Source organism: Ambystoma mexicanum, chromosome 3p, assembly GCF_040938575.1.
Source record: "Ambystoma mexicanum isolate Mex_15411 chromosome 3p, UKY_AmexF1_1, whole genome shotgun sequence".
NCBI classification, from domain to species: Eukaryota; Metazoa; Chordata; class Amphibia; order Caudata; family Ambystomatidae; genus Ambystoma; species Ambystoma mexicanum.
Genome location: NC_090925.1, coordinates 733,315,235 through 733,342,948, shown reverse-complemented (window position 1 = coordinate 733,342,948; position 27,714 = coordinate 733,315,235). Strand labels below are relative to the sequence as shown.

At 45.7% G+C, this 27,714-nt stretch overlaps 1 protein-coding gene across 1 annotated transcript in view; it reads left to right on the top strand.

Annotated features, from left to right (window-relative positions):
* RPUSD4 (RNA pseudouridine synthase D4) overlaps positions 1–27,714 on the top strand; it is a 211,105-nt gene that overhangs the window by 161,088 nt on the left and 22,303 nt on the right. Inside the window, exons 4-5 of the mRNA XM_069651606.1 lie at positions 3,644–3,737; positions 3,966–4,116. Of these exons, the coding sequence (XP_069507707.1) occupies positions 3,644–3,737; positions 3,966–4,116 (245 nt within the window). The remainder of the gene's footprint in view (positions 1–3,643; positions 3,738–3,965; positions 4,117–27,714) is intronic.

The following is a 27,714-nucleotide window of genomic DNA, read 5'->3' as shown; positions in this document are numbered from 1 at the left end:
CCCTCTGCGCCTCTTCACTTGGTCATACTGCCACTTGGCGTGCTACCAAATCTGAGGATGGCTGCCAGAGGCAGGGCTTAGGGAGAGGGCAGTCTTTGGCTGGAGGCAGTATGACCCAAAGATCAGTGATTGGTTACTACTAAGAAAGACAGATGAAAAACGAAACTGATACTGATTTTTTTCTTTACCGAGGATTCCCAGCCTGACGACGGGGAATATTCATGAGCATGTGAATCCATGCCAGACCCATGCTGGGGAACAACAGTTACAGGTAAGTAACTTGTTCCTTTCCAGATGGCTCTCCGGCTGCATCATGCACTGTCATCGGTTGGTAAACCGACCGTTGACCGGCCGTCCGAGAGCCCATTCGACCAGAGCTATCGCTGCTATGCCCCTGCTGGACATTTGCAGGGCTGCTATGCGGAGGTCGGCGCACACCTTCACGAGATTCTACTGCGTCGACTGGGATTCCAGGGAGGAGTCCAGGGTCGGCCAAGCAGTGCTGCGTAACCTGTTTGCTTAAGGTGAGCCTGGTGAGGAGGTAAGAAATGCTTAATGTTGAGTTTTGATGTAATGCTTAATGTTGAGCCTTTGCCACCTCACGTGGTTGTGCATGTGTGTACTGCTATGTATTCTTATATTCATGAGCATGTGAATCCATGCCAGACCCCATGCTGGAGAAGGAACAAGTTACTTACCTGTAACTGTTGTTCTCCAGCATGGGTCTGGCATGGATTCACATGCGATTACCTCCCTCCCTACCCGTCTGCGGCTCTTCACTTGGTCATACTGCCACTTTACGTGCTACCAAATCTGAGGATGGCTGCCAGAGGCGGGGCTTAGGGAGAGGGCAGTCATTGGCTGGGGGCAGTATGACCCAGAGACCAGTGATTGGTTACTCCTGAGAAAGACAGATCAGAAACGAAACTGATACTGATTTTTATCTTTACCGAGGATTCCCGGCCTGGCGACGGGGAATATTCATGAGCATGTGAATCCATGCCAGACCCATGCTGGAGAACAACAGTTACAGGTCAGTAACTTGTTCCTTACCCAGAGCTGGTGAGATCCACTAGTCTCAAGAAGACCTGCATTTTGAGCCATCACATGGCTTGCTGGGCTGCAATTGCCCAAAACTGTGTGACCTCGAGCCATTGCGCAATGCACAGTCTTCCGAATTCTAAATCTTGCAGAAACTTTAGGGGCATTCTGCTGGACCTCTAGAGACTTGATTTGAATCCTTGAAGTCCCCTCACCAGAGTGCTGGACCAGATAAGTGGCGGGAATCCGACTAGCGATATTCAGACTTCTCCTCTGAAAAGGGTGCCAAAACCAGAGCTGCATCCAGCCACGAAGAAACTCTTTGCTGGAGCCTTCCACGTTGATCCCTGCTGCAAATTCCCATCCAGTGTCCTTTCTTCAGTCACCACGACAAGGAATTCAAGGATGGTGTTTTTGGTTGCAGATCCTGAACACGTCCTGCTGCAAACTGTTCCTCTGTACTTCTGTGTTTGCTGGGGTATTACCTTAAACCATGTGTGATTCCTGTGAATCTTTGGGGGGGTGATTCATGTGATTGGGAGTCCTCTTATCCAGTTCAGCCAGGTCAAATGCTGGAATCCCACTAGGGTGTCTTCTCTGAAATCCATCGACCCTTTCTACAACTCTGAAGTTGAGTGAAGAGCCTTCCTCAGGAACTCTGACTCTTCAGCATTCTGTGCCTATACTGACCCTGCCAAAAGCTGCCCTCGAGGCCAAAGGGGTCCCTCTTCTGCCACTGAGAAAACAAACTCATGCTTAAAGATTAGGGACAGACTTACAAGTTCAGGCCTTTGACTTGAACTGTATCAAGTTTTGAAAGTCTTTTACTGATGTAGGAGTTGTATTGGTAACTGTCCCTCTGAAATATCAACAGTTACAAAAGTTCTTACTTACCTTAGAACGTGTTCTGCCATTCGTAAAAGTATGTAGGGTTATTTTACTTAACTGTGAATAGGATCCTCCTCTTCCCAAAAGTAGTGTTGTTGGCTTCATCTAAATATTTCTTTCAGAATAAAAGTGTATAAGCTCACCAACTGGGGTTTGCTTCCTTAACCTACTGTATAGCCTGTCTAGAATAAGTATTCTTTGGGTTTTACCTACCCTGAATAGCTGTGTGCCATTCTGAATAAGTCTACTGTGGGTTTTACTGACCTTGGTCTGCTTTGTGCAATCCTAAAATAGTGCAATTGCTTAACTTAATCTGTGTTTCACTGATCTGAAATTCAGCTGTAATAGTGTATTACAATCCTAGGTCTTGCTCACCTGGTATGACTGGAGGCTATCCTAAATGTAGTTATAGGTTGATACTGTTCCATGAATTTGTGTTCCACTATTCAGAAAAGTATCCTGGTAACAGAGTTACTTTACTATGCAATTTCTTAACTGAGCGTCACTGCATGACGGACAGAGCCTACTACCCTTGAACTACTGTCTGTATTCAGAAAGTATATGTAACCTGGTTTTACTCCCCAAGAATAGCTGATTGCATTCTGAATGTGTTACAGGTTTGGCTCACCCTGAACTGCTGATTGCTATTCTTAATAAGTTTATACTTTGGGTTGTATCCATTAAGTATTGAGTTGGTTTTTAAAATTGTGCTTTTATGTAATGTGTTGGTACTTATTTACCCAAGATTCTAGTTGGCCTACTTATATTTAACCATTTATTTGCTACAATACATAGTGTTTGTGTTTCTTTGGACCATATGTATGCTACAATTTCTTCGCACCAAGCTGCAGCACTCTCACCCTCCTAAGATAAGCCTGGCTTCTCTGTCCAGCTACCGCATTCTCAGGTGGTACAGCCTTATACTAAGAGTGGAGCGTATGTACTTCCTCGGATGTATGGTTTTATGAAGTCTTGGTAGGACTTTCAGGTGTGGGTTCAAGCTGGTTTTAGCTCTCGCTGTCTGATGTAGGCATTTACCCTGACTTTATATAATCACATCTGTGTTCGCCTCTCAAACCTGAAGGAAGCAACAGGGTCTGCATTTTAGATTGGGGGAAAGGGTGGGGGGTGTCCTGGTAGGGACACCTGCAGAGTGCAGCAGACTGTAGACTACTTGAATTGCATTAAGGCTGCCACCAACCATTGGGTCCAAAAGGGCCACTTGCTGTGCAAGGCAAGGAGACTCCCACATGGAAAACGGGGCACATGGTTTACCCTGAATCAGGGGGACGCAAGACATCTCAGGGCACTAACAGTATTTGCATCTTGGATAAGGCCACACATAAGGGTGCATCATGGAAAACGTGAGCTAAACCGGGCAGGGAAAGTAAAAGAGCATCATCACCTCAGAGTTGCAGGACAGGTTTTATAGTCTTACAACTGCTCCATAACTGATTTTTGCTATAGTTATTAGTTAATATGTGTTGTGGGCAATGTGTACTTCCCGAGAGGTGCTCGGGCTCTTTAGGCACTCTGCCATGTGGTAATTTGCATATTCTTCTGAGATCCCACTCTATCAGTCTCTGTTATTTTGTGACCCATGCTCGAACACTTTTGTTTACTTGTATGCAACTAATTCTGATTTTATACTGGTGATAAATTACTTTATTTTGTGATTTGCTGTGACTTCGGGTAACATGTGTTTTCTGCGCAGGGCTCTAAGTGTTGGCGTCCCCGTGCCCTCAGAGGGTATCCTGGAGATTCCAATCCTGGAACAGGAGGTGCAGGGCCGGCAGCAGCACTATAAGGTGAACACTGACTGTGATCTGTTTACTCCATATATTTCACTGTACACCTTTTTAATAGAGCCTCCTGTTTCCCTCGATCAGTGAGGGGAAACCAGTACTAGTTTTTACACTGCGCTTCAGACACTTTGTTTTCTTTGCACTGCTTGCTGACGCACATTGCCTCCCCTTTGCCCCTTATGGAGCAGTGATTTTCCAGTTGAGAAGATATTTGTGTCCATTTTCTTCTAGATGATGTTGGCTCCAAACTACCGGGTATCCAGCACTGATGGGAAACTGGTGAAGACACGTCTGAGGCGTGATGCACAGAGCGCAGTGACCCAGTATCGGGTGCTAGATAGCTTAGGGTCCAGTGCCCTTGTGGAGCTACAGCCAATCACAGGTGAGTTTACTGCATCGCTACTGCGGGCAGTGGGGAGTGACGGCACTCCCCCACTTTAAGTTGTTCCTGCCCGCTCACTTTCTTTAAAATGATGTTCATTACAAACTGAATTATATATCGTAGCATGAAAGACCGTCAGCCCTGCAGAAAGTGAAGCCTGTTGTCTTCAAGTCTCTAGGACAGTTCAATGTGCTGAGTGCCTTCATAGAGTAGCTGATAAGTTAAGCACTTGACTTTGAAATGGGCCAGCCTGTACTTCCCACGCTCTAATCCTAGCAGGGCTGTTTAAGCCCTTTGTCCTTCCAAGATCGACACATTTAGGCACCAATACATTAGGTAATAAGAGCTGCTATTATAGTGCCTAGTGGCAGGAGAAATGCAGCCTGACGACCTATAAACACAATATTGTGATAGTATGTTATTGCCAACTTCTTTCTCTAACCCTTTCTTCCATATGCCTGGCATTTATTTTCCTTCCGAGCAAAGGACGATGTCCCTACTACAATTAAACCTGCATGGCACTTCTCTGCACACACACTTCCAGGTTTGGAAATTGCTGGAGAGCTTTTGAGCTATTGGTTGTAGCCTAGAATAGCCTGGTTAGTTTGACACCAACATCTACCAGCAGCTACATTTGGCTCCCCAGGCCAACTAGTGCAATACATACCAACCTACCCGACATGTCAGTGTGTTCGGGAATCTGAATAAATGAGCATTCGAGCACATCTAGAAGACCTTTTTAAGCATAATTGGTCACATCTAACAAACATAATTGCATCTCACATGGGAGTTACTTTTGTGGCACACTCTATAATTGCTCCTAGTTCCCCCGAGGTAGTTCCTTCTTTTGGGGTGCAGGCGGACAACCAGGAATTGCTAAAACCTTATTTTCATCTCTGCTATCCGATATTTTACTAGCCTCTTACACTGTAGTCTTTGGCTTCTTGGGATTTTTAGGGCTTTGTTGTGAACAGGAAATGAAATAGATAACTGATTATTGTTTCTGGTCAGGCAGCAATTAGGATAGGCTTAAGTGAAAGGGTGAGCTGTTCCAGCAGCTTCTTATCCTAGCGAGACTGCAAAGCCTTCACAAGTGCGAACAGTGAGTGAGTGGGATTTGTGGGACAACCCACAAGTGCTTGTGCAACCTAATAACTTGGTCTGGGCGAGGAGGATTATATTGTAACAAAAGGGTTTTCACAACAACCCTGCAGTGACAGTTGCTCTGCTATCGTGGACAACTTTGCTGGGCAACTTTTTTAAAAACATTTTTTTTACCCCATGGTAGTTTTCCTTTCCCCTTGAAGGATGCCTTCCTCTTAAGAATTTCTGTGTTAGACTGTCCAATGATAAAGATACGTAATTGTTGACCTTTATGAGCGACTGCATATGCACATTGAGACCAATGGCATAGGGTTGTGTCTGGAGGGCCACATAAGATGAGGTTATCTGTATTGATTCAGGCTGCTGAGGATCTCCTAGACCCTCCTTTTAATGGCAGTTTAGGTTTTTGTAGCAATCACGAATGAGTTACTTGTTTAGTGGAAGACTGGGCCTGTTATGGTAAAGTTGCCCTTCGTGATTACCTATAAACTAGAAAGGTACACCCAGGCTTCTGCGTCTTAACAGTAGTGCAGTACTGTGAGTTGCAGTGTGTGCATCCATTGGGATTAATCCTTGGTAAGGTGTTGTTGAAAAAGCCACATTGTGTGAGATTTTTGAAATTGGAGAATTGTGGGAGCATACCAAGCCTATAATGGGGTTGATTTCTAGAGGGTGGGTGAATGATAAGAGGAGGATGGTTTGTGGGTCTTCTCTTAGCGGATGAGTTGTGATTCGAGTCAGTTGGTGTTTTTGCTTTTGCCTGGTCACGTGAGGGGAACACTTACTTATGTTTCCCTGGCCCCAGGCAAAACAAGTTATTGGACTCCTACAGGCAAGAAATCACACAGACTAATGAAGATGGCTCATTATAGGCCCTTTATTCGCACAATATATGTATATATGAACTTGGCATACATAACAAACATACACTTAGATATATAGAAATATAGATACAAATTGCTCTACCGTTAGCAAAGATGCAGAAGAAACCATCTTGGCCACTACGACACTGCTTAGTCCCTGAGCAGGTAGGTGAAGAGATCACTTGTGCTAACGGGGTCTGAGGCGGAGCGTCCTCCCTCTCAGCGAAACTGAATCACACGGGGGTCCAAATTCTAGCTAACTTTGCCACAGAATGCCCTCTTCTTTATGGGGGGGGGCATGTCCCCGCCCTTCTGTTCTGTCTGCACTTGGCCGCAGAGCAGATCACAAGTGGAAGGGGCCGAGAGTGGAAAAACCCAGCGCCCCTCTTCTCGCATTCATTCCCAGAACCCCTTATCATGCACCTGCAGGATGCTCCAACTCCCTTCTCGTATTCGTCCTTCAGTGGACAATACCATAACTATTCTCCACAGCAAGTCTACTCAGAAAAAATATTTATGTAGTTAGGTGACCTTGCTCTGCTTTCGCTACTGAAATGCTCCTTTATTCTGTGAGGCCCGCGGTGACGCAGGCTTTTATTAAAGTGATTGGAAATGAGTGTCCAAAATGGCTGTGCACCGGCGCCATGTTGTTCTAGCTCGCATTTCGCACAAGCATTACAGTTGGTTGATTTTCTGCGAGAGGAGCAGGTGCCACCAGATAGGTGGAGCTTAGCTTCTAGATACGCTGACCTGCTACTTGTGACTGCTTTGTAGATGATATATGCAGCCTTAAAGTATCCTGGCCTCGAGGAAGACCATGTAGTTTGCATTGGACATGGGTGATTAGTTGTCATTTCTGCACACCATTATGAGGCATGCTACGATGTGGTACACTGCTATTAGGGGGATCCAAGTGAGCGTCTGGGAGCCCTGTCTGGAGGGCATTTCCTCCTTTTAGGTGCAGGACAATGAGGACCTGCACTACCATCCATAATTCCTGTGGTAAAATGATGCGTTTGATTTTGTGAAGGGCGATTTGACGCCAGGCCATTTAGGCCTTATTGGTCATTTGTTTCGGGAAGGACAGGCTGCCTTCGATGGTGAAGCCTAAGGATTTGAAACCTAGAGTTGTAAAGTTAATCCTTCTAGGCGCATATCATTGATTAATTGTTGAACAAGTTGTTGTTTAGCGGGAGGACTGATGATGATGAATTTGGTCTTTGTGGGGTTAAATTTGAGGTAGGCTGTTGACAACCAATTCTCTGTACGTAGTCGAATATTTTGTTTTGATGTTAAAGAAGGAGCGGTCGGACAAGCAGCTTAATTTTTCAGGCCCCTTTTTGATTTTGTCATGAGCAGTCTTAAGTTTGTTTGCAAAGGCAAATTGGACGTCCTCACAGTCCTGATCTGTAGGATGGATAGATTGGGCCAATGCTTTAACACTTCAACCCCAGGCAATGCTAGTTAGGTTGTGTGGTTCCCTTGTCTTCCCAACCCCCTGTTCGTTTGTTTTGGGTGGTGTTAGGATGCTACAAAAACTAACCTTGGTATTGAGGCTAAGCACACCTGACCAGAAAGTGCAGCCAAACCTCTGTGTAAATAACATTGAGCGACAAAGCTAAACTCTCGGAGGAAGTAGGCGGACACAACGTTGGTCAAATTAGTCCAAATACACCATACTGCAAAAGATGTACTTTAATAAACACGTAAAACTAACGGGTGAAATAAGGACTTTAGCAATAATATACAGTATTTAAATTTCTGATGTTTGTTAATCTGCTTAGAATCACATGCTGTGCATAGGTCCGACATCCAGTGGTCACTGCGGAGTATTGCATTTTGTTTTTCGTAGTCGAAAGGGGGACGTCGACAAGGCGTGTCTGTAACACTATCCCTATAGTGACGTGTGTTGTACCCACAATCCCTCACGCGTCGAGGTCCCTCAGATTGTTTTTTTCCGCCCAGCTACTGGTCGCCTTTATGCGGAGCTCCTCGAGAGACATTGCAGATTTCATCTCCTCGACCTTTGGTCGTTTTCCTATATTAATATAGAACATATCGATCCCCCCCTCGACGCTGTTGTGAAGCTGTCTCCGCCGAGCAAGATCTTCGACGGAGGGGACGAGCGGAGGAGATCCTTCGGCGTTGCCGAACACGTGGCCTGGCCTCGCAGGCCAAATACAGTTGGGAGAGTGGGGGTCGTGGGACATCTCTAATTCTTTTCTGAGAATGCCTTTCCTTTTCCCCTTCCTTTCCCTTGGGGTGGTTATCACGTTTTATTGCCTTGGCTATGGAGAGGACACCCTTTAGGTTTTGCCCGCTTTGCAAGGGCAAGTTTACTTGGAAGGACAAGCATTCACGGTGTAACCGCTGCTTGCCCCTCGATCACAAGGAGGAAGGTTGCACGGCTTGTCGGCTTCTTAAGCCGAAGACTCTAAAAGACCGTAGGGTCAAAAGGTGGGCGGCCTACGCTATGTCGAAGGCCGACGCTCCACCCACCGTCGCTACCTCCGACAGTGACGAGGAACGTGATACCACGACCTCCGCTACGGAAGTCGTAAACCCCCCTAGAGAGCGCACACGCGCTTCGTCGTCTGTCCCCGGCCCCGACGGGCTCGGCTCACGCCCTGCTTATGGGGATGAACACCCCGGCGACACTGACGCACACAAGACCACACATAAGCACACAACCCATGGCTCTTCTTTGCCGAAGGCAAAGAGAGCATCAGCGCCCAAGGAGACGCAGGTTTCACCGGCGGCCTCCTCGGACCGTTCGGGTTCGAAGCCCCTCTCGCAACCGCAGCCGCGACCAGCGACTTGGCTTTCGGCAAATAAGGGCGCCGCTCCCAAATCATCGGCCGGAGCGCATCAGCAGAAAGCGCATGCCGCCGTAGAGCGTTCGACACCCATAACGTTGAAACCACAGCTCTCCGCTGACAAAAGAGTCGCTGAGAGCTTGGCGAGGATCGTGGTAGCCGACGCCCACAAGCGTACGCCGAAAGACACGTCGAGCGCTACGCAAAGGTCGAAAGACACGCCGAAAACACAGGGACGATCTCCTTCAGTCGAAGGGATTCCCAGCACACCTGAAGGCTTTTCGGAGGGTGACGGGACACTTTCCTCGACGTTATGGGAGAGGTCGAGCCGTTTTCAGCTACAAGACACCAATTTTCCCCCGCTAGACCGTTCAGGGGTACCCCATGAAACCATGGAAAGGCTCCATCTCTGCATGGAAAGAATGGAGAGGTTTATGAATGCCCAAAACCCTCCCACTCCAAAGAGAATAAGAGAAGGGCCTCAGGAGGACCCCAGGGCCAAAATTCCAAGATTAGGCAATCCCCACCAGGACACAGCCTCAGACTTCCACAGTGTGTATGACCTCACTGGGGAAGAACATTATTTTGAGGAAGAGGATGATTTTATGGACGAGGAAGACGGACGGAACCAGGAGGAAGGTCTGGAAGACAGCCCAGACTTGGTAGGAGAAGGCTTCGGAGAAAATCCAGAAGAAGGACCTTCTCACCCCTGGCAATCACCATCAATATATTCCGACACTGATGTCCTGAACCTAAATCATCCTGACATTTCACCTGTTAGAAACACGTCTCCCATTGACGATCAACCCACATTTAATGCCCTGTTGCGCAGAGAAGCAGCACACTTCGAACTGGCCACTGGGGAGCTCTCCCCTGAATTAGACTTTGTAGAAAGGGTAATTAAGGAGAAACCCCCGGTCAGTCAGACAATTCCCCTCCTCGCTTCAGTGAGGAGAAGAATCATCCCTTCGCTGTCCACACCCGCACTAATCAGAGGGGTCAATCCTAGAATTGAAAAACTTTTCACTCCTTCACCCTCAGACCCGCTGTACATCAGGGGACATTCCATTCCGGATTCCCTGGTGGTAACCAACACAAGAAAGAGGGCAGGGGTACCACTTTCCACCAGTGAGGCACCACCTGACAAGGAGGGCAAGCGGTTATATGCCCTTGCAAAAAGAATTACATCCTCGGCCGCCTTTTCGGCAAGAATTGCCAACAACAATTCTTTGCTCGCTAGCTATGCGGACGCGCAGTGGGCCAAACTGCGCAAGGACGCCGAAGAAGCGCCGGAACCATTACGTACACGCCTGCTTTCAACTATTGGCAAAGGAACCCAGGTCAACCAGAGTATTGTAAAGAGCTCTCTGGATGCGGCAGAAACTGCGGGACGTTCCCTAGTTCAGGGAATAGTCCTAAAACGACACGTATGGCTGCCCAACTCAGGGTTCACACCGGAGACACAGGCGTCTTTAATAAATAAACCTGTTGAAGACTCAAACCTCTTCAGGAAAGCAGTGGATGAGGCTCTGGAGATGGCTAAAAAAGAGTTCGATACGATCAAAACTCTTGACCAAATCTCTAAGCCGGCTATGGCAATAAACGCTTTTTTCGTGGCCAACGCCAACAACAAAACCAGCAGCAACAGTACCCTGCCACCAATTTCCAGACCAATAGTGGCCAGTACAGCCAAAGAGGACAGCGCCGGGGCAAAGGAAGAGGGCGAGGGTCCACCCCCAGAGGTTCCCAAGCCCCCAACAACACCAAGTGACGCGAAGATTCGCGTCCCCTCCCATGCAACACCGGTCGGGGGCCGGATAACATCCTTTCTTCCAGCATGGGAGGGTATAACGTCAGACCGCTGGGTACTTTCCACCGTAGCCCACGGATACTGCATCGAATTCAACAGTTCCCCAACATACAAACCCCCGAGGGGACGACGCATGTCACCGGAACATCTTGCCATCCTTCTACAAGAAGTACAGCAACTGCTGGAAAAAGGAGCCATAGAGGTCGTGCCTCTATCTCAGGTAACGGAAGGTATTTATTCAGTGTACTTCCTTGTACCCAAAAAGGATCTAACCATGCGCCCTGTATTAGATCTGCGCCCAGCGAACAAGTTTATCAAACCCCAAAAGTTTCGTATGGTGACCCTACAGGAAGTGATCCCACTGCTATCACAGGGAGATTACATGACAACATTGGACATGAAAGATGCATACTTTCATATTTTAATGTTGCCAGCGCACAGAAAATACCTCCGGTTCATGATAGGGGGCAAACACTACCAGTTCAGAGTGCTACCCTTCGGCATAGCATCAGCACCGAGAGTATTCACAAAGGTACTGGCAGTGGCAGCGGCCCACCTGCGCAGGTTGTCCATCCCAGTTTACCCTTACCTCGACGACTGGCTCATAACAGGGGATTCTTACGAAACATGCTTCTCCAATACCCAAAAGACTGTAGACCTTTTGTTCCAGTTGGGCTTCTCCATCAATGAAAAGAAGTCCAGCCTAGACCCCAGCCAAATCAAACAATTCCTAGGGGCTCTAATTCAAACAAAGGACGGCCTCGTCTTCACCTCCAAAGAGAGGGTCCAAAACATGTTGTTTCAGATCCCTCAATATGTGTCCGGTCGAAAGGTGACGGTAGGCAAAGCAATGCGCTTGCTAGGCATGATGGCGTCGTGTATTTATTTGGTACCTCACGCGCGCCTGCGCATGCGCCCAATGCAGGAGTGGCTCAACAGCCAGTGGTGTCAGGCCAGCGGACTATGGGACGACCTAGTGGTGGTCTCGCAGGCCTTAGTTCTCTCGCTACGGTGGTGGACAAAAGAAAACCTAGAAAAAGGGAAACCCTTTGCCACACCCACGGCGGAAGCCACTCTAACCACAGACGCTTCCCTTACAGGATGGGGGGCTCACCTATCCCATCAAACTGCTCACGGAGAGTGGACTCCGAACGTAGCATCCAAACACATCAATCTTCTGGAGCTGCTAGCGGTGTTCAAGGCGCTAAAAGCCTTCAAGGAACACCTACAAGGCAAGACAGTGATGGTCCTTACAGACAGCACCACAGCCATGTATTACATCAACAAACAGGGGGGAACCCACTCTCCAGGACTGTCCAAACTGGCCCAAAACATATGGAAGTGGGCTCTCAAACAGAATATGTTCCTTCTGTCACAACATGTACCAGGGGAACTCAATCTGCTGGCAGACAAACTCAGCAGAGACTTCCCCCTGCCCGAAGAGTACGAATGGCGACTGCACGAAGACATCGTCTTCGACGTCTTCACGCAATGGGGGTTCCCAGAAATAGACCTGTTCGCAACCCTGGAGAACTCACAATGCGAAAGTTACGCCTCCAGGTACCCCCAGAACCAATCCAAGGGGAACGGTCTGTCGATTCAATGGTCAGGGAGATTTGTTTACGCTTTTCCCCCTACTCCCCTTCTCAACAAGGTAGTGCACAAGATGCACCAGGAACAAGTAACCATGATACTGGTGGCTCCAATGTGGGCCCGACAGCCATGGTTCGCTCACTTGATGGAGATGTCTCTATCTCCCCCAGTGAAACTCCCCTGCCCGTACAACATGCTGTCACAAGACAAGGGCAGGACTCTGCATCCATGCCCCCAGAACATGAACTTAGCAGCCTGGCTCCCGAGATCATAGAATTTGGACATCTACAGCTCCCACAGAGATGCATGGACATCCTCAGGGAAGCCAGAAAACCTAACACTCGCCACTGCTATTCTAGCAAATGGAAGAGATTTGTCATTTGGTGCAGAGGAAAGAGCATCAACCCAATTGACTGCTCTCCCACACATATTATTCTATACCTGACCCATTTATTGGATTCAGGTCTAGTGTTCAATTCCATTAAAGTCCACCTAGCGGCACTTTCTGCATACACCACTTCCCAACTCAAAGTGTTGTGGTGGAAGATCCCTGTTATAAAGGCCTTCATGGAGGGAGTAAAGAGAATACACCCCCCGATAGCTGACCCAGCTCCCGGATGGGACCTTAACGTGGTACTTACCAAACTCATGGGCTCACCATTTGAACCCATGCACAAAGCATCTCTTAAAGACCTCACCCTTAAGACTGCTTTTCTAATAGCTATCACCTCCATCAGGAGAGTAAGTGAACTACAGGCTCTTTCTGTTCTAGACCCCTTTGTTACAGTTCACAAAGATAAAGTGGTTCTACGCACTCACCCAAGGTTTGCTCCAAAATTCATCTCAAAATTCCATGTAAACCAGTCTATAGAACTACCAGCGTTCTTTCAAAATCCTTCCAACTTGGGAGAAAGGACTCTGCACACACTAGATGTGCGCAGAGCGGTCATGTTCTACATGGAAAGAACCAGACCACTGAGGAAGACTAATCAGTTCTTCGTCTCGGTGGCAGCAGGAAGAGAAGGGGATGCAGTTTCAAAGTCCTCTATTTCTAGATGGATTGTTCAATGCATCACTCTCTGCTATACTCTTGCTAAGAGAGAACTGCCCTTTAGGCCAAGAGCACATTCTACTCGAGGCACGGGGGCGTCCATAGCATTCATTGCAAATGTTCCCCTTGAGTCCATCTGCAAAGCGGCTACCTGGAGTTCTGTGCACACCTTTACAAAACACTACTGTCTAGATGCACACTCTAGATCTGACTCCCAGGTGGGACAGGCAGTATTAAGACATCTTTTCTCTACTGTTCCTTCTCATAACCCACCGCCAACTCCGGGTACTGCTCGCTAGTCTATGCACAGCATGTGATTCTAAGCAGATTAACAAACATCAGAAGACAATGCATTACTTACCGTAAAAGCATTTCTGATGGTTGTATCTGCTTAGATTCACATGCGCCCACCCTTCCTCCCCGCTTGGATGGAAGGAACATAGACATCTTTCTATATTTCTCTCTTTTCTGTAATCACTCACGTCTAGAAGGCTCCCTCAGGGCAGAAAAATACAAACAGAGGGACCTCGACGCGTGAGGGATTGTGGGTACAACACACGTCACTATAGGGATAGTGTTACAGACACGCCTTGTCGACGTCCCCTTTTCGACTACGAAAAACAAAATGCAATACTCCGCAGTGACCACTGGATGTCGGACCTATGCACAGCATGTGAATCTAAGCAGATACAACCATCAGAAATTGGCGTCTTATAAAAACACTAACGTCTATACAAGGACTCTCCTCACCCCAAAGTCTGTATGTGGTCCCACTACCAGAGGTTGGCACCCAACATAAAAAAGTGGGGGAGGGGGAAGAACCTGGGAACCAGAAAACCTACCAAGCAAAGTCCCCTATGGGCTTACAATAATGTACAGTGTCCTCAATAAACACTGCAACCCTAATATACAGAGAAACCCAATTTTACCCACAGGAAAAATATTTAGGCCTGAGGCCTATAACATTAATACACAATCGTGTAGACACCCAGGGCATTAGGTAATTACTAATGCACAGTCACAAATAATAATACATTAAAACCATAGAGAAAATTTAAATGGGTGTAACCCACAGACAAATATTTGGTTGCCAGAAAGAGTTCATGTTTAAAGTATATTCACCTTGATAGGAATGCAGAGTACGACTGCAAAAATGAATATAAAATCACTGTCCAACAATATAAAACTTGACCAAGAGCTTACTGAATACCTAGGTATTCCAGGAAAAGTATCCAGGAGCAGGCAGGTACCACCGAGTCAATTTTAGGTAGGTTCCAGATATAAGTTCACATTTGAGAAAAGTTAAAGCCATCCGCTTTGGTGGAGGTGAGTCTGATCTACCTCTTATGATGATCAATCCCAGGGAATGCTAGTGGCGACCCCAAAAAAGTGTTCCATATGTCTGGAGATGGATCCATGCCCCAGAAGAAGTAGCAGAACAGGAGAAACCCCCTAAATCCCATAGAAATGCAGTGAAGTCTTGCCCAGGAATCCCTACCATGAAATGGGGACAACTCAGGTTGAGTACCTCAACTAATCACCCACCTCACGTCCCCAAAGTACGTTCTCACGTCGGTGGCGTTGGCAAAAACTGTTCCAGCAACCCAAAACAATGCAGTGAGTAAACGGCTCTTTTCCACAGGCGCAGCTTTCAGGATTTGATTCTTCATAGCCAACGCAGATCCCAGCAGCCAAGAAAAGTAATAAAGGCTCTTCGCGGGACATCTTTCTTAAGCTGGAAGTGATAAATCTGACGAGGAAGACTCCTGCCAGAAGAAGAGGGAACCTGAGAATCCCACTTCCAGTAGTTCGAACAAAAGCCTGCAGCAGCAGAGCAGCAAATGGTGCCAGGAAGGGGACAGCTTCTGGTGACACCCTTGGATGTCCTAAGCTGATGATCTAGCAGGTAGTTGAGGCATCAACACCTTCTGAACATCGGTAGTGACCCAAAGCCAGTCAGATTATTCTGGTGGTGAACTTCAGTGTGCAGCAGTAAAATGGCCCAGATAAAGAGTGGAAAACCTGACCCACCAGATATGGGGAGTCACCACGCAGCTTGAGGAAGCCCAGACTGGACACCCAGCAGCAAAAAACCCAAACCAGGATATGCCCATGCCACTGCACTTAGCAGTATTGCTAAGTGAGGGCTTTAGAAATGCCAGAAACAGCAGGAATCGGCAGTAAAACTCCTTTAACCGGTCAGCAGACCTGCCACCTCCAAGTTATAGGAACAGGAAAGGAAGAGGGTGCAACAGGGCATGACAAAACCTAAATACCGTTGGACAAACAAGTCTGAGGGTCAAATTATCAACCATACTTGTTAGTCATTGGGGTAGTCAGTAGGGCTGCCACTTGGCTTTAGATGCCCCCACTGAGAGGGATAGTCCAGCGACTGATACTGGCCTAAACCAATTGGGACCACTATAGAGGCTGCCATTGTGGGCTCCCAGAGCCCACATGGACAGGATGGCCAATTTAAGCATATCGCATGGTGGTCTAGACAAAGGAAAGTCCTGAAACGCATAATGACTTGAGAGCAGGACTTACCCTAGTGGCTATGAAAATGGTACATTTAGCTACCAATGCAGTTAAATGGTGTGCACCCTTAGTGAAGCCAAAACTAAACAATAACTGCCACCGGCCTACTCACTAAAACATGTCTAGAGTGGTATAATCATACTAGGGCAACATTGGGGAACCTGAAAGACACCCATGGGAGTGAATGCCTTAGGGGCGATCCAATTCCATATACCTTCTATAAGGTAAATTGGGATGTAATGATGGGGACCTCAGATGAAGTCCCTCTGGCCACCAAAAAGAGATCAAGGAACCAAAAAATACAGCCTACATGTAACAAGATGTTTCTGTGGAAAGACGCACATAAAGTATGTAACGATTGACTTCCGAGAGACCACCGGGAAGCTGAATGAATGACTGTTGTGTAAGGTTTTTAAGCGAAAGCACTTAAAGATCGGCAGTTGAAATGCTTGGTGGCTTTTGTGTTGCAAGCTGAGTCATCAACAGAATACCCTGAAAGTGTGGAGGAATCCGAGCCAGAACAGGACAGACCCGGCTTAGAATCAGAAGCCGAATCGCTTTCAGATCTGCAAACGGAACATTGCCGAGGGCCAGTCTCCAGCTCCGAATGGCAGGCGTCAAAGCGGTACTTTGGAGGCTTCCCCTGGCGACAAGGCTAAACACGTTGAGCCAGTGCACTGGAACGTTTCGGCGCATTGTGCAGGGACGCAGACCAAATCGAAGCACATTGCAAGTACAAAATACATTTTGCCCTCACCATTTTTGACACCTTCATCGTCCTCGCCGGAGCAGGCAACCTCTGCGCCTAGCTGGTCAGTCGAGCAAAGGACATCTGCTTCCAGTGCTTCTCACTCAACGCAAATAAAAAAGACTGTCCACGCCGACAGTCTCTGCACCGAAGGATAGTACAAATAAATTAAAATTGCATGCGACGAAAATACCCATTTGGGCGCATGTTGGAAAAAAGAAGCCCACACACACAGAAGTTAGCTCCTCTGTATCTGGCACTTAAAAAGAAAAGGGTCAATGTTGTTTTTCCACCTGAGGGGGCATGCCCCAAGTTCATCAGGGGAATGAACAAAAACATTTTTTCGGTCACTATGAGCAGGTTTTAGAAAAAAAAACACTAAAATACAAACGGCACTTAAAAGAAGAGGAGGTACCTTTTTAAGACGTCAAGAACTGGAACCCACTGTCCCTTAAGAGGAACCAGTGGAGATAGACATGTATACAAAAAGAGGAAGACTTTGAGGAAGACACTGTACCCATACCAGATATTGATGACCCCATTTTCACATCACCTATAGATAACAATGTCCTGCACAATGATCTACTTAAAAAAGCAGTTCATTATTTCAAGATTGATGCCCCAGAATTTTAGGCGGACACAGATTTTGGGGACGACTTCCCCAACGAGAAGAAAAGAAACAGGTTAGCCAGTACATTCCATTACTTAAATCCATAAAGAGACGACTAGGCCCCTCCCTAACAACTCCAGGGTTAACAAAGTCAGTTAACCCACACGTTGAGAAAAGGTTGAAACCCCTACCAACCAGAGCCTTTTTTTTTTTTTTTAATCAAAGGACACTTAAAACTAGACCCTTTGGTCGTGACTACAACATGCAAAAGGGTGTGTACTCCATTGGCAACATTGAAGGCCTTTTTGCCCAGCGCAAACAGATGTTTGCGCTGGGCAAAAAGGTGGCAACCTCTACAGCATATCAAATGCTCATTGCCAACAATAAAGCCTTAATGGCTGGTTTCAATAGAGCCCAATCGGACCATGTAGAAGAACTGACTACTAATGTCCATGAGCCCCTTAAAACTGAAATACTCAAAGCATTATCAGAGTGGAAACAAAGGGCTAATGCGGTTCTAAAAACACCCTAGACGCAGCGGATACTGCTGGTAGAATCATTGCTGGGGGAACCTTAATAAAAAGACATGCTTGGCTCAGAATCTCTGGCTTTAGAGCTTGGACTCTAGCTACATTATTAAATATGCCAATAGACAAGTAGGTACTATTTGGTTAAGCAGTTGATCAGGCTGTGTAAACTGCTAAAGAGGAACATAAAACGCTCAAGACATTGAACCAGATTTCAAACCGGCCTGTTCATCAAAGAGGAACCCAGTCCAATCAGATTTTTCGTTGCGAAAGCTACTCAAAGTCTGCAACTTAATACTCGGGTGCTGGCTCCTCCTCATGATTCGGTAACCAAGGACACTTGTCTACCACTCAGTCCTCGTTTCCAAGACAATTTAGAAGAGGATGAGGTAAAGGCAGAGGCCAAACCGCAAGAGATTTGCCTACCTCCGCAAAACAAGTATTCTGGTTCAGGTCCTCTCCCATATCACCCCCATACGGGATTGCATAACCTCATTTGCCCGCATATAGAAGGTGGGCATCATTTCAGACAAATGTGTGCTGTGAACAGTAGGAAACTGGTATTGCATAGAGTTTCAAGAACTACCCCGTGATCACTCTCCAGGACCCAAAAGAATACTGATAGAACATCTTCAAATTCTACAAGACTAAGTACAAACACTACTACAAAAGGGAGCCATAGAACTTGTTCCACCATCAGAGATAAACAAGGGTATTTATGAAGTGTAACCCCATGCTCCAAAAAAAGAAAAATGCCCAGTGCGGGACCTAGGACCAGCAGACACTTATGTCCAGTAGGTATTACCCAAATTGTTCGAACACAATTGTTTGAATGAACGAATTGACCTTAAGTCAAGGGTCCGAATTGACCTTTGCACAATTGAGTGTGTGTGTGTGTGATATACGGGTTGCGGGGGCTTTCCCCCCGCATATATGTAACAATTGACCTTCACAATTCGGTCAATTGTAGTTCGAACTATTCGTATACAACCGTCCAGTATGAAGGCATCATTGAGTCACAGACAACAGGTTACAGTTTTCTTAAACAAGTTTTATTTAACTTACAAGGCAGGCTGGATGAATACCTATTATGCCTTATGCTAAGGTGGCATTTCCCTACCTAAAGAAAACTAAGGATAGTCTATGTCAAGAAGTCCAAAATAAAACGGCTGTCGTTGTCCAAAACCTATACTTGCCCTCGCAACTAACTGCATAGAATGTGTGGGGATGTCGGCATCAAAAAGGAATGGTGTTCAAAGTAAAGTTCAGAGCATTTTCTAGCTCTCGGGCTTGTGATCAGCTCCCCCTTCCCCAAGTTCAAAGTAGTTGATCAAATACAGGGGTTTCCTTCCCCAAGAGTTCAAATCTTCCAGCTTTCAAAACAACACTTGACTTAAGTATCACAACACAGTCTTGGCACAACACAATATTCTTTATAGGTGTTTTCAGTGACTTTACTGTTTAGGGTTACCCGGTCCAGGCGCAATTGTCAGACCACACGGCCCACCCATTACAGGCCATGCATTCCTTGACTGCTTCTCCTTTGACACCAGTCCAATGCTTCTCATCAGCAGTGAGGTTTGCCTCAGTCACATGTCACACTCTCCTGAAACGGTATGGTGGCTTGGACAACTATCTTGCTTGTGACACATCCTTATATTACCTTGCCTCCTGCCAATGCTTGTTTATACAGTTATTTGCACTAATATTGGATTTATCATATCCTGCATTCGATTCCCTGTGCTCTCTTGGCTTTGCTAGCACTTGTTTCAGTTAATGCAGTTCATTATTTCCATGTGGTTTCAAACTTTCGGTTCAATGAAGTTTACAGTCTTTCTTTCACTCTTTTCAAAATGCCAAAATATTTCCAACTTGCTTTCAATTAGTTCGGTATTCAAAATGTGCTTTAACTTGCTTTAATTCCATTCAGCATCACCGCCTGCCAGTCCTGTGTTCCCCCCCTCTCTGACTTCACTCATTGGCCGGTTTTATGGCTCCTCCCGAGTCCTTCCACCGCCACGGATTTCTGGTTCTCCATGTGGTCGATCGCTTCTTCCGGCGGTTGTCTTGTGGCTTGCGTACACCCAGCAGTTCTTCCATGGTGAAGCAGGATATGTAGGACCGCTTCCTTTGGTCCGGCACTGCTTCCCGGGCATCCACCTCTCCTTCTGCCACACAGCCTCCAGAGAGGTCTCCCTGCACACAGCTGCCTGTGTTCCCACAGCTGACCGTGCTTCCGCAGCGGACTCCATTTGTGACTGGTCTCCAGCTTTTCAAGCTCTCGCCTTTTGCATTTCAAAAATAACTAGACTGCTCACCGGCAAAGTGATAATCCTACCTTGCTCTTATGGTGGTCCTCCTCGTCCCATTACTCAATTGGGGTTGATAAATGTTAGTGTTTAAGAAATTAGTATGTGTTGGTCTATGTGTCCTCTTCTTCGTCCCAGTACCATATTGATGAAATTTTGGGGCTACTTAAGGAGAGTCACTGTGAAAGGGCTGACCAAAGCCTATGAAGGCTTGAAGTATGGAGGGTTTGTGGTGAAAGGGAAATTGGGAGGATACCATGTCCCTCCTAAGGACGTCCTCTCCATGCTCCCCAAGTCTCCTCCACCCAGGTGGTCCTCCCTCGCATATCCACCCCCAATGTCTTGATCCAAAAGCGATGGCCTTTTCCTGTACACCTAAGAAGAGGACACCTGGGGAAAAGAAGTGTGGACGCCCTCGGGTTTCTCACATAACCTGCAAAAATTCAGATTGACAACGTTACAAAAAGTCATCCCATTGCTCAAAAGGGGAGACTCTGTGGCAACACTGTATATTAAAGACAAATACTTTCATATTTCAAGCTGCCAGCACATTGAAAATATTGAAGGTTCAAAGTGGGCCAAGTGCATTACCATCTCAAGGTGCCCTCCTTCGGGCTCGCATCAGCCCCTCACATATTCACAAAAGTGCTAGCTGTGGTGGCAGCACATCTATGCAGAGTGAGTATTCCAGTATACCCTTATCTGGACGACTGTCTAATAACAGGAGTGACACCAGAAGTCGTTCATCAAAATGCACAGAAAACAAATCTTCTGCAGCAGCTGGCCTTTTTTCTATCAACGAAAAGAAGTCAAGCCTAATCTCCAGCCGACACACACAATTCCTAGGAGCAGTAATTCGTACCAACACCTTGGTCTTTCCCTCCAACGATAGGGTCCAAAACCTAATTCAACAGATCCCTTGTTATACAGTTGGTCAGCAGATAACAGGAAAATATTGCAACTACTCGGCATAATGGCACCATGCATCTTAATCGTGCAACATGCAAGGTTACAATTGTGTCCAGTGCCAGAGGGGTTAGCAAAACAATGGTGGCATGCAAAAGGCAATTGGTACGATCTAGTGGAGGTTTCGCAAACATTGGTGTTGGCAATACAGTGGTGGACGAAAGAGAACATGTTGCAGGTACAACTCACCCGCCAACACACCTCACACTCCCATCAGAAACATCACTCTCCGGTTGGGGAGCCCATTGTCTCCACCAAATGGGGCAAGGAATGTGAACACACAAACTTTCCAGGAAACATCAATATTCTGCAATTGCTAGCAGTTTACAAAGTGCTACAAGCTTTCCAACATCATCACTTAATTGGGAATGTTGTGCTGGTTATAACACAGCACAACAGTCATTTATTTACATCAACAAACGGGGCGGGACGCACTTCCTCAAACTACACTAGCACAGAAAACCTGGAAATGGAGCCTCCAAAGAGGAATACATCTCCAATTTCAACCTGTTTCAGGGGAACACAACTACCTAGCAGACACACTAAGCATAGACACAAATCATCCCCCTGAACACGAGTGGAAGTTGCATTCAAAAATTCTAAATAAAATGTTTTCACTATGGGGGTAACCACACATAGATCTATTTACAGTGGTAAATCAAAATGCCTATGTTACGCCTCCAGGTTCCTGCAGAAAGCATCCAAGGAAACGAACGCACTGTGGATCAGTTGGACAGGGATTTGCATACACGTTTCCTCCAACCCTGCTCTTGAACCGAATAGTCCACAAGATGCACTAGGAGCACTTAATAATGATGCTAATAGCTTTAATGTGAGCTCATCAGGCGTGGTATTCCCACCTGAGCAATTGGACAATTTGAGCACCAATGAAGCTAACACATCCTTGCAACATGTTTTTACAGAATCGGGGGGTTAATCCTGCATCCTCAACCCCTGACAACCAATTTAGCAGTCATAGCGTTTGGACACCTTAATTTTCCTGTCGGATGAATGGAAATTCTAAAGGAAGCCTGTAACCCCAACACCAGGCACTGCTTTAACACATAGACATGATTTGAAGTGTGTTGTAAAAAGTCAAATATTAACCCAATTAACTGCTCGCCATCACATATAGTGCACTACCTATTGCACTTATTAGACTCGGGTCTTGCTTTTAATTCACTAAAAGTCCATCTAGCAGCACTATCTGCTTATAGAACATTTCAGAGTAAAGTTTCATGGTGGAGAGTTCCAGTCATCAAAGCCTTCACGGAAGGCGTCAAACAACTTTAACCTCCAATTGCAAACCCACACTCAGGATTGGATTTAAATATTGTCCTGAGTAAACTCATGGCCTCTCCCTTTGAGCCAATGCAGAAAGCAAGCCTCAAAGATATCACTTAAAAGGTTGTTTTCCTTATAGCCATTACATCTATTTGCAGGGTAAGTGAGCTTCAGGCTTTGCCTGTGACGGAGCCTTTTGTCACAATACATGAAAAGAAGGTGGTCGTCAGAATGCACCCATGCTTCTCAACTAAATACATTCTAAAATCTATGCCAACCAATCTAGTTAATGATAAGCTGTTGGGTATGTTTGTCTACAGTCCAATTGGCATTGGACGCTACAAGACGTAGCCCATGGTTTTAGGGCCCAACTTCTAATCTAGGCATGGTCTACCCAGGGTTGGTACTGTGGCACAGCCGCCAGGCTTATCTTGGGAGGAGGAATGTGAGCTGTAAATCACTACAAAGAAATCAGAAGATACATAGACCCAAAGAAACACTTACCCACTTGCAGTTATATCAAAAATAATGATTTATTTTATATATACCCAAGGCAGTTAAAAACTAAAAGATTATATCAACTAGCAACCTCAAATGTACATTTAGAACAGCAAGGAAGAATAAAGCAGGTGAGTAAATTGTTATATACTTTTCTTATCCATACACGGAGTGACTTCAGTTGAGGTCAGTAAAAGTGCTTATTTTAAATTAACTCTGCCTTATTCAAGTTAGGTAAGTTTAAGAATGTAAAGAGAAATAATCACAGGTAAGCACTACGAGTAGCAACTCTTATAAGGTTTAGGCAGTCTTTTCCCTAACAAGAAAGGAGTTCTTCAGTTCAGGTTGTTGGTGGAAACAAGCGACACCCAAGCCAAGAGGTTTAGAAGATTTACTGTTGGGAAACCAGCAATGCCCAAGTCCATAGGAATGCGGCAGTTTTGATGCAAATTTTCTTAACACAAGTAAGTAACACATTAGTTGGTCTTTGTAGAAGTTCAGGGGCTTAGGAGAAACCTTCCTGAAGGGACACTGGCTGTTAGGCCTGGGTGACTGAAAATGAAACCCAAACAGTAAAACAATTCTCCAAAGCAAATGAGCCACACACACGTCTTCAGGTAAGTTTACCAAACTTACCTGAAGCAATTTGTGTGGTTCCTTTGCTTTGGAGCACTGTTTTACTTGCAGGAAAGCCACCCGCCCAGTTCCAAGCCCCACAGAACCTTGTGAGTGAAGAAGCTGTTGCAGCTGGACGCCTTCTGGATGCACGGCTGCAAACCTGGTCTCCTAGACCTTGGTAGTGGTGACGAAAGTGTGGGGAGGGTATGGGGGTCTGGATGGGCACCTGCAGCAGTTGTCGAGAGAGAGACTTGCCAGCAAAGAATTCTTCTTACTCCGGCGTCGATACATGGTTTTGGCGTCTTTTTCTCAGCACCAGTGGCTAACGATCATTGCCAGTTGGAATCTTCTTTGTTTCCCAGTCATACACTCTGGTGAGGGGATTTTGAGAAGAGGATTCATGCTTCTGGAGGTCCACACCGATGTCACCACACTTCAGGGTGGTCGAGGTACCCCGGGTATTGGGGTTCTACAGCTCAGGAAGGTCAGGGGATAGTTCAAATCGGAGAATGTCTTGAGGCTGGTTACCAGCCCAGAGGAGGAAGTCGTCCTTGGCGGAAACTTCGATGTCGACTCAAAAATGGGGTCAGGGCAGCAGCGGTACTTCCGTGGTGCTTCTGCGGTTACAGGACCAAAAGCCTTGCCTTTTATGCAGGAACCCATTAATTCAGTCCTGTGGACCTGTCAATCACCTGGGGGTTGCTGCCCTTGCAGGACAGCCAGCTGCCTAGTTATAACTGCTTCCATCCAGGCATACCTTCAGACAAAGGCCCGAGAAGTTTCAGGCTCCTCCCTCACTTCCTGTCTCAGCAGAGACACTGCAGCCTTGGCAGGCCTTCACAAAAGGATCCCGCCAAAGGCAAAATTCAGGGGACCCACCCCCACCTGGAATGGTAGAAAAATGGCCAGGAAGGGACACACAAACGAAAAATGGCGATAAAAGAAGTCTGGGGCCATTTTGGGGAAATGGCCACCCATGGGTGCTGTACTGCAGCTGTGAAACAGCCTGCGAATAGCTAGCACATAAATGGTAAAAAGGTATCCACTACAAAGAAGAAAGGGGCGCACACCTCTTTTGAAATATGGTCAGGGATAGGTAAAGAGTATTCTATGTATATTTAAAGGTGCAGGGGAGAAAATGCGGCTCTGGCACAATAAGTCACCAATACATACAGGAAAAATGAGTGTCCGAAACTAGTGGAACTCGTATTCCCTGTACACCTCATAAACGGATCAAGTTATCAGTCAACATTTTTATTAGATTTGAGACATATCATTTGGGTTAAGAGATCAAATACAATTTGTCCATGTAAATTTGTGATTTCACTTTCATTCAACATATACTCAGTTAATTTTATTTAAAAAAATGAATTTGAATCTGATATGTACATTTAAGTAATAATAAATTAAGAATGAGCTTGATGCATTTCGGGAAACAATTCCCTTAATCAGGAGAGAGGTTTTCATTACATTCATGAAGTTGGAGTTTGAAATTCTAGCTTCAGAAACGTTCTACAAAGTAAAATAAAGGATAACCCGTGAGTGTTTTTCTACATAATCATTGTTAAAGTACATCAAGTAGTCTGAATTAAAGAGTCGACTTAGGTTGTAGTTCAAGTGCCTCAATGTGAAAGTCTGTGTCTTGTGTCCACTTTGTTGAAGATTGCTAAACCAAAAAACATGTGATGTATAAGAAGATAACAACTAATGTGGTCGCAACTACTGAATCGATGTAGGGTATCATTGTTCGTACCTGTCTGGTGTCAATAGGATTCAAATGTCCGCAGTATGCGTCCTGTCAATTCGTCCTGTCAATTATCGGTTGAGGTCTGGTGAAAAAAGATACGAATGTTGTCTAGGGATAATTGGAATGTTAACGTGATTCACTGATAGAGAAGAAGTTTAATATAAAAGCGTTGTACCTCCCACCAGAGTTTCAAAGCGTGCTTGTTAGGGAATGGTTCAATAGGTTGAACAGGTTGCTGGAAGACATCTTGTTTATGAAAAAGGTAAGTGCTGCTACTTACAAGGTCTAGTCTGCATAAAGCGTAAGGAAGATTCTTAAAAAGTCTATGGTTCTAAAATATGCCTGTCAGGTCATGTGAAAGGACCTGTCGATGTGTAATAGTCTTACCTGTGATTTGTCTGGTTGTCCGTGTATGTGTGGAGTCAGGCACTGAAAGGACATGCTCCGGCTGGTGGTAGCTTTTTAAAGCATATACCAGGGCCTTAGTCGCAGGAAGTGACGTCATATTATCAGAGGGCTAAGAGAATGCCTGTACAGTAATTCTGTGATGCAATTCAAGAGTAAGCTGTAGTTCGATCTCATGTGAGCTAAATATAGGGGTTAACTGATGGTAATAGAACATTTGTGTTGACTATTAATGTCGTGATCAGCAGTTTATTGCTGCACTCAGTATGCGCAATTGATGTCGTATGTACACCAAGTCTGAAGGTCCCAAGGTATCTAAATGGATACCTGTGAATGATGTAATACAAAAGTGAATAGATTGTCACTCGCTAGCTAAATTAAAGTGTGGATGATATTAGGACAAGGTGGTAGAGCGCGCACCTATTAAAAATTATTTAATTCTATCTCGCTAAGTGGCAATGCATAACATCGTTCCGGTTTCTATGTAATAGTGTATAAGTGTAACAATTCACCAGTGCTGCGAATCAAATGGATTTTCAAAGTTTCCAGATGTTTAGATCAATGCCTATACATATTTATGAATGAAGTACTAAGTATATATTCTAATGCAGATCAATGTCTGAATCTAAGTTCAATTAGCATATTATAGATGTAATAAATGCACATAGTAGGCATCTTGAGCACTTTTGATCATATTCTTATTCTGAATCTAATAAAATCTCATTTGTTCATCAATATACATTGTTCATCACATGATCATCTTGATTTTGCAATAGTTGTTTAACTGTCCTGTGATACTAGCATCTACCATTCTTGAGATTTATACAGAAACCTGATTAACATTGTTTTTTGAATGGCACTGCAATTAAGTAATGAAATTATCATTATGTCTTGGGTATGTCTCTATATTATCATTTCTGGGACATTAGTTCTGCATCTAAGGTCAACAATATAGATGAACATGATAAATAAATCGTATAGATGACGTCAAGTAAAGGGTAGGCTCTAAATAGAGTATAGATGGGGTTGTTAATGCTATCTGTGGTGTAAGTTAGAAAATGACAAGTTCCTGGTTTCATAGAAACGGAGTAAGTGTAAATTCTTTGTTCATTCTGGTTGGGTTCATTGAGTCTAGTTTGTGAATCCAGTCCATCTCGCTTTTGGCTAATAGTTTTTGTGTATTACCACCTCTTGGTGGGGATCTGACCATTTCCAATACTATGGACCTCATTACGGGTCTGGCAGTAAGCCTGCCGGTGATAGCAGCTTGCCGCCAGACCTGGAAAAAATTAACAGCGTCTGACTTCCTGATAATACCGGGGTATTACAACCCCCGGCGACCGGGAAGTCGGGCATCAGTAATTTTGAAAGTCCCCATTCCCACTCCATGGGAATGGGGACCACAGAAGCATCAGCGCCGTTAACGGTGCTGGTGCTTCCGTGAAACTCTGCGGGCGGGTGCCGTTCCGCCCACCAGGTCTGACCCTGGCGGGCCTGACGGCACCTGCCTGCAGAGTCGTACTGTGTCGGTCCGGTAACAACAGTGCCCGTAGGCTTACTGGCACCATGTTACCGAACCGGGGTGGTTCTAATGAGGCCCTATGAATTTCAACTGTGCTATTGAGTGTCTTTTTTTTCTGTGAAGTGTCTTGCCACAGGAGACTTGGTGTTTTGCGTTCTGATGTTTGATTTATGGTCAATAATCCTTTTCTTGATTTTATATATATATTTCTGAGGCTTGTGGAATCTGCTTAGATCACATGCTGTGCATAGGCCGACATCTAGTGGAAGCTGCGGAGTATTACAGTTTGTTTTTCAAAACTCGAAAATGGGCGTCGACACAGGGCGTGCCACAATGTAACCATGGAAACGTGACGTTTTTAGGTTTGTTCAAGAAACTTTGTTGATTCAGGACAGGTCTTTCTGCTCTGACCAAACTCTCTCTGAAGTTCTTTTGCCGTTTGTATGCTACCATTGGTGGTTTCGGGAACAATTAATTTGGTAGCATTGTTTAGAGAACTTCATTAGATGAATCCGGGGTGGATCGGTATTCTGCCTCTTGGGTGCTAGGAAGTTTGTTCTTCCTTTGGAGATTTTTCGTTTGGCTTCTT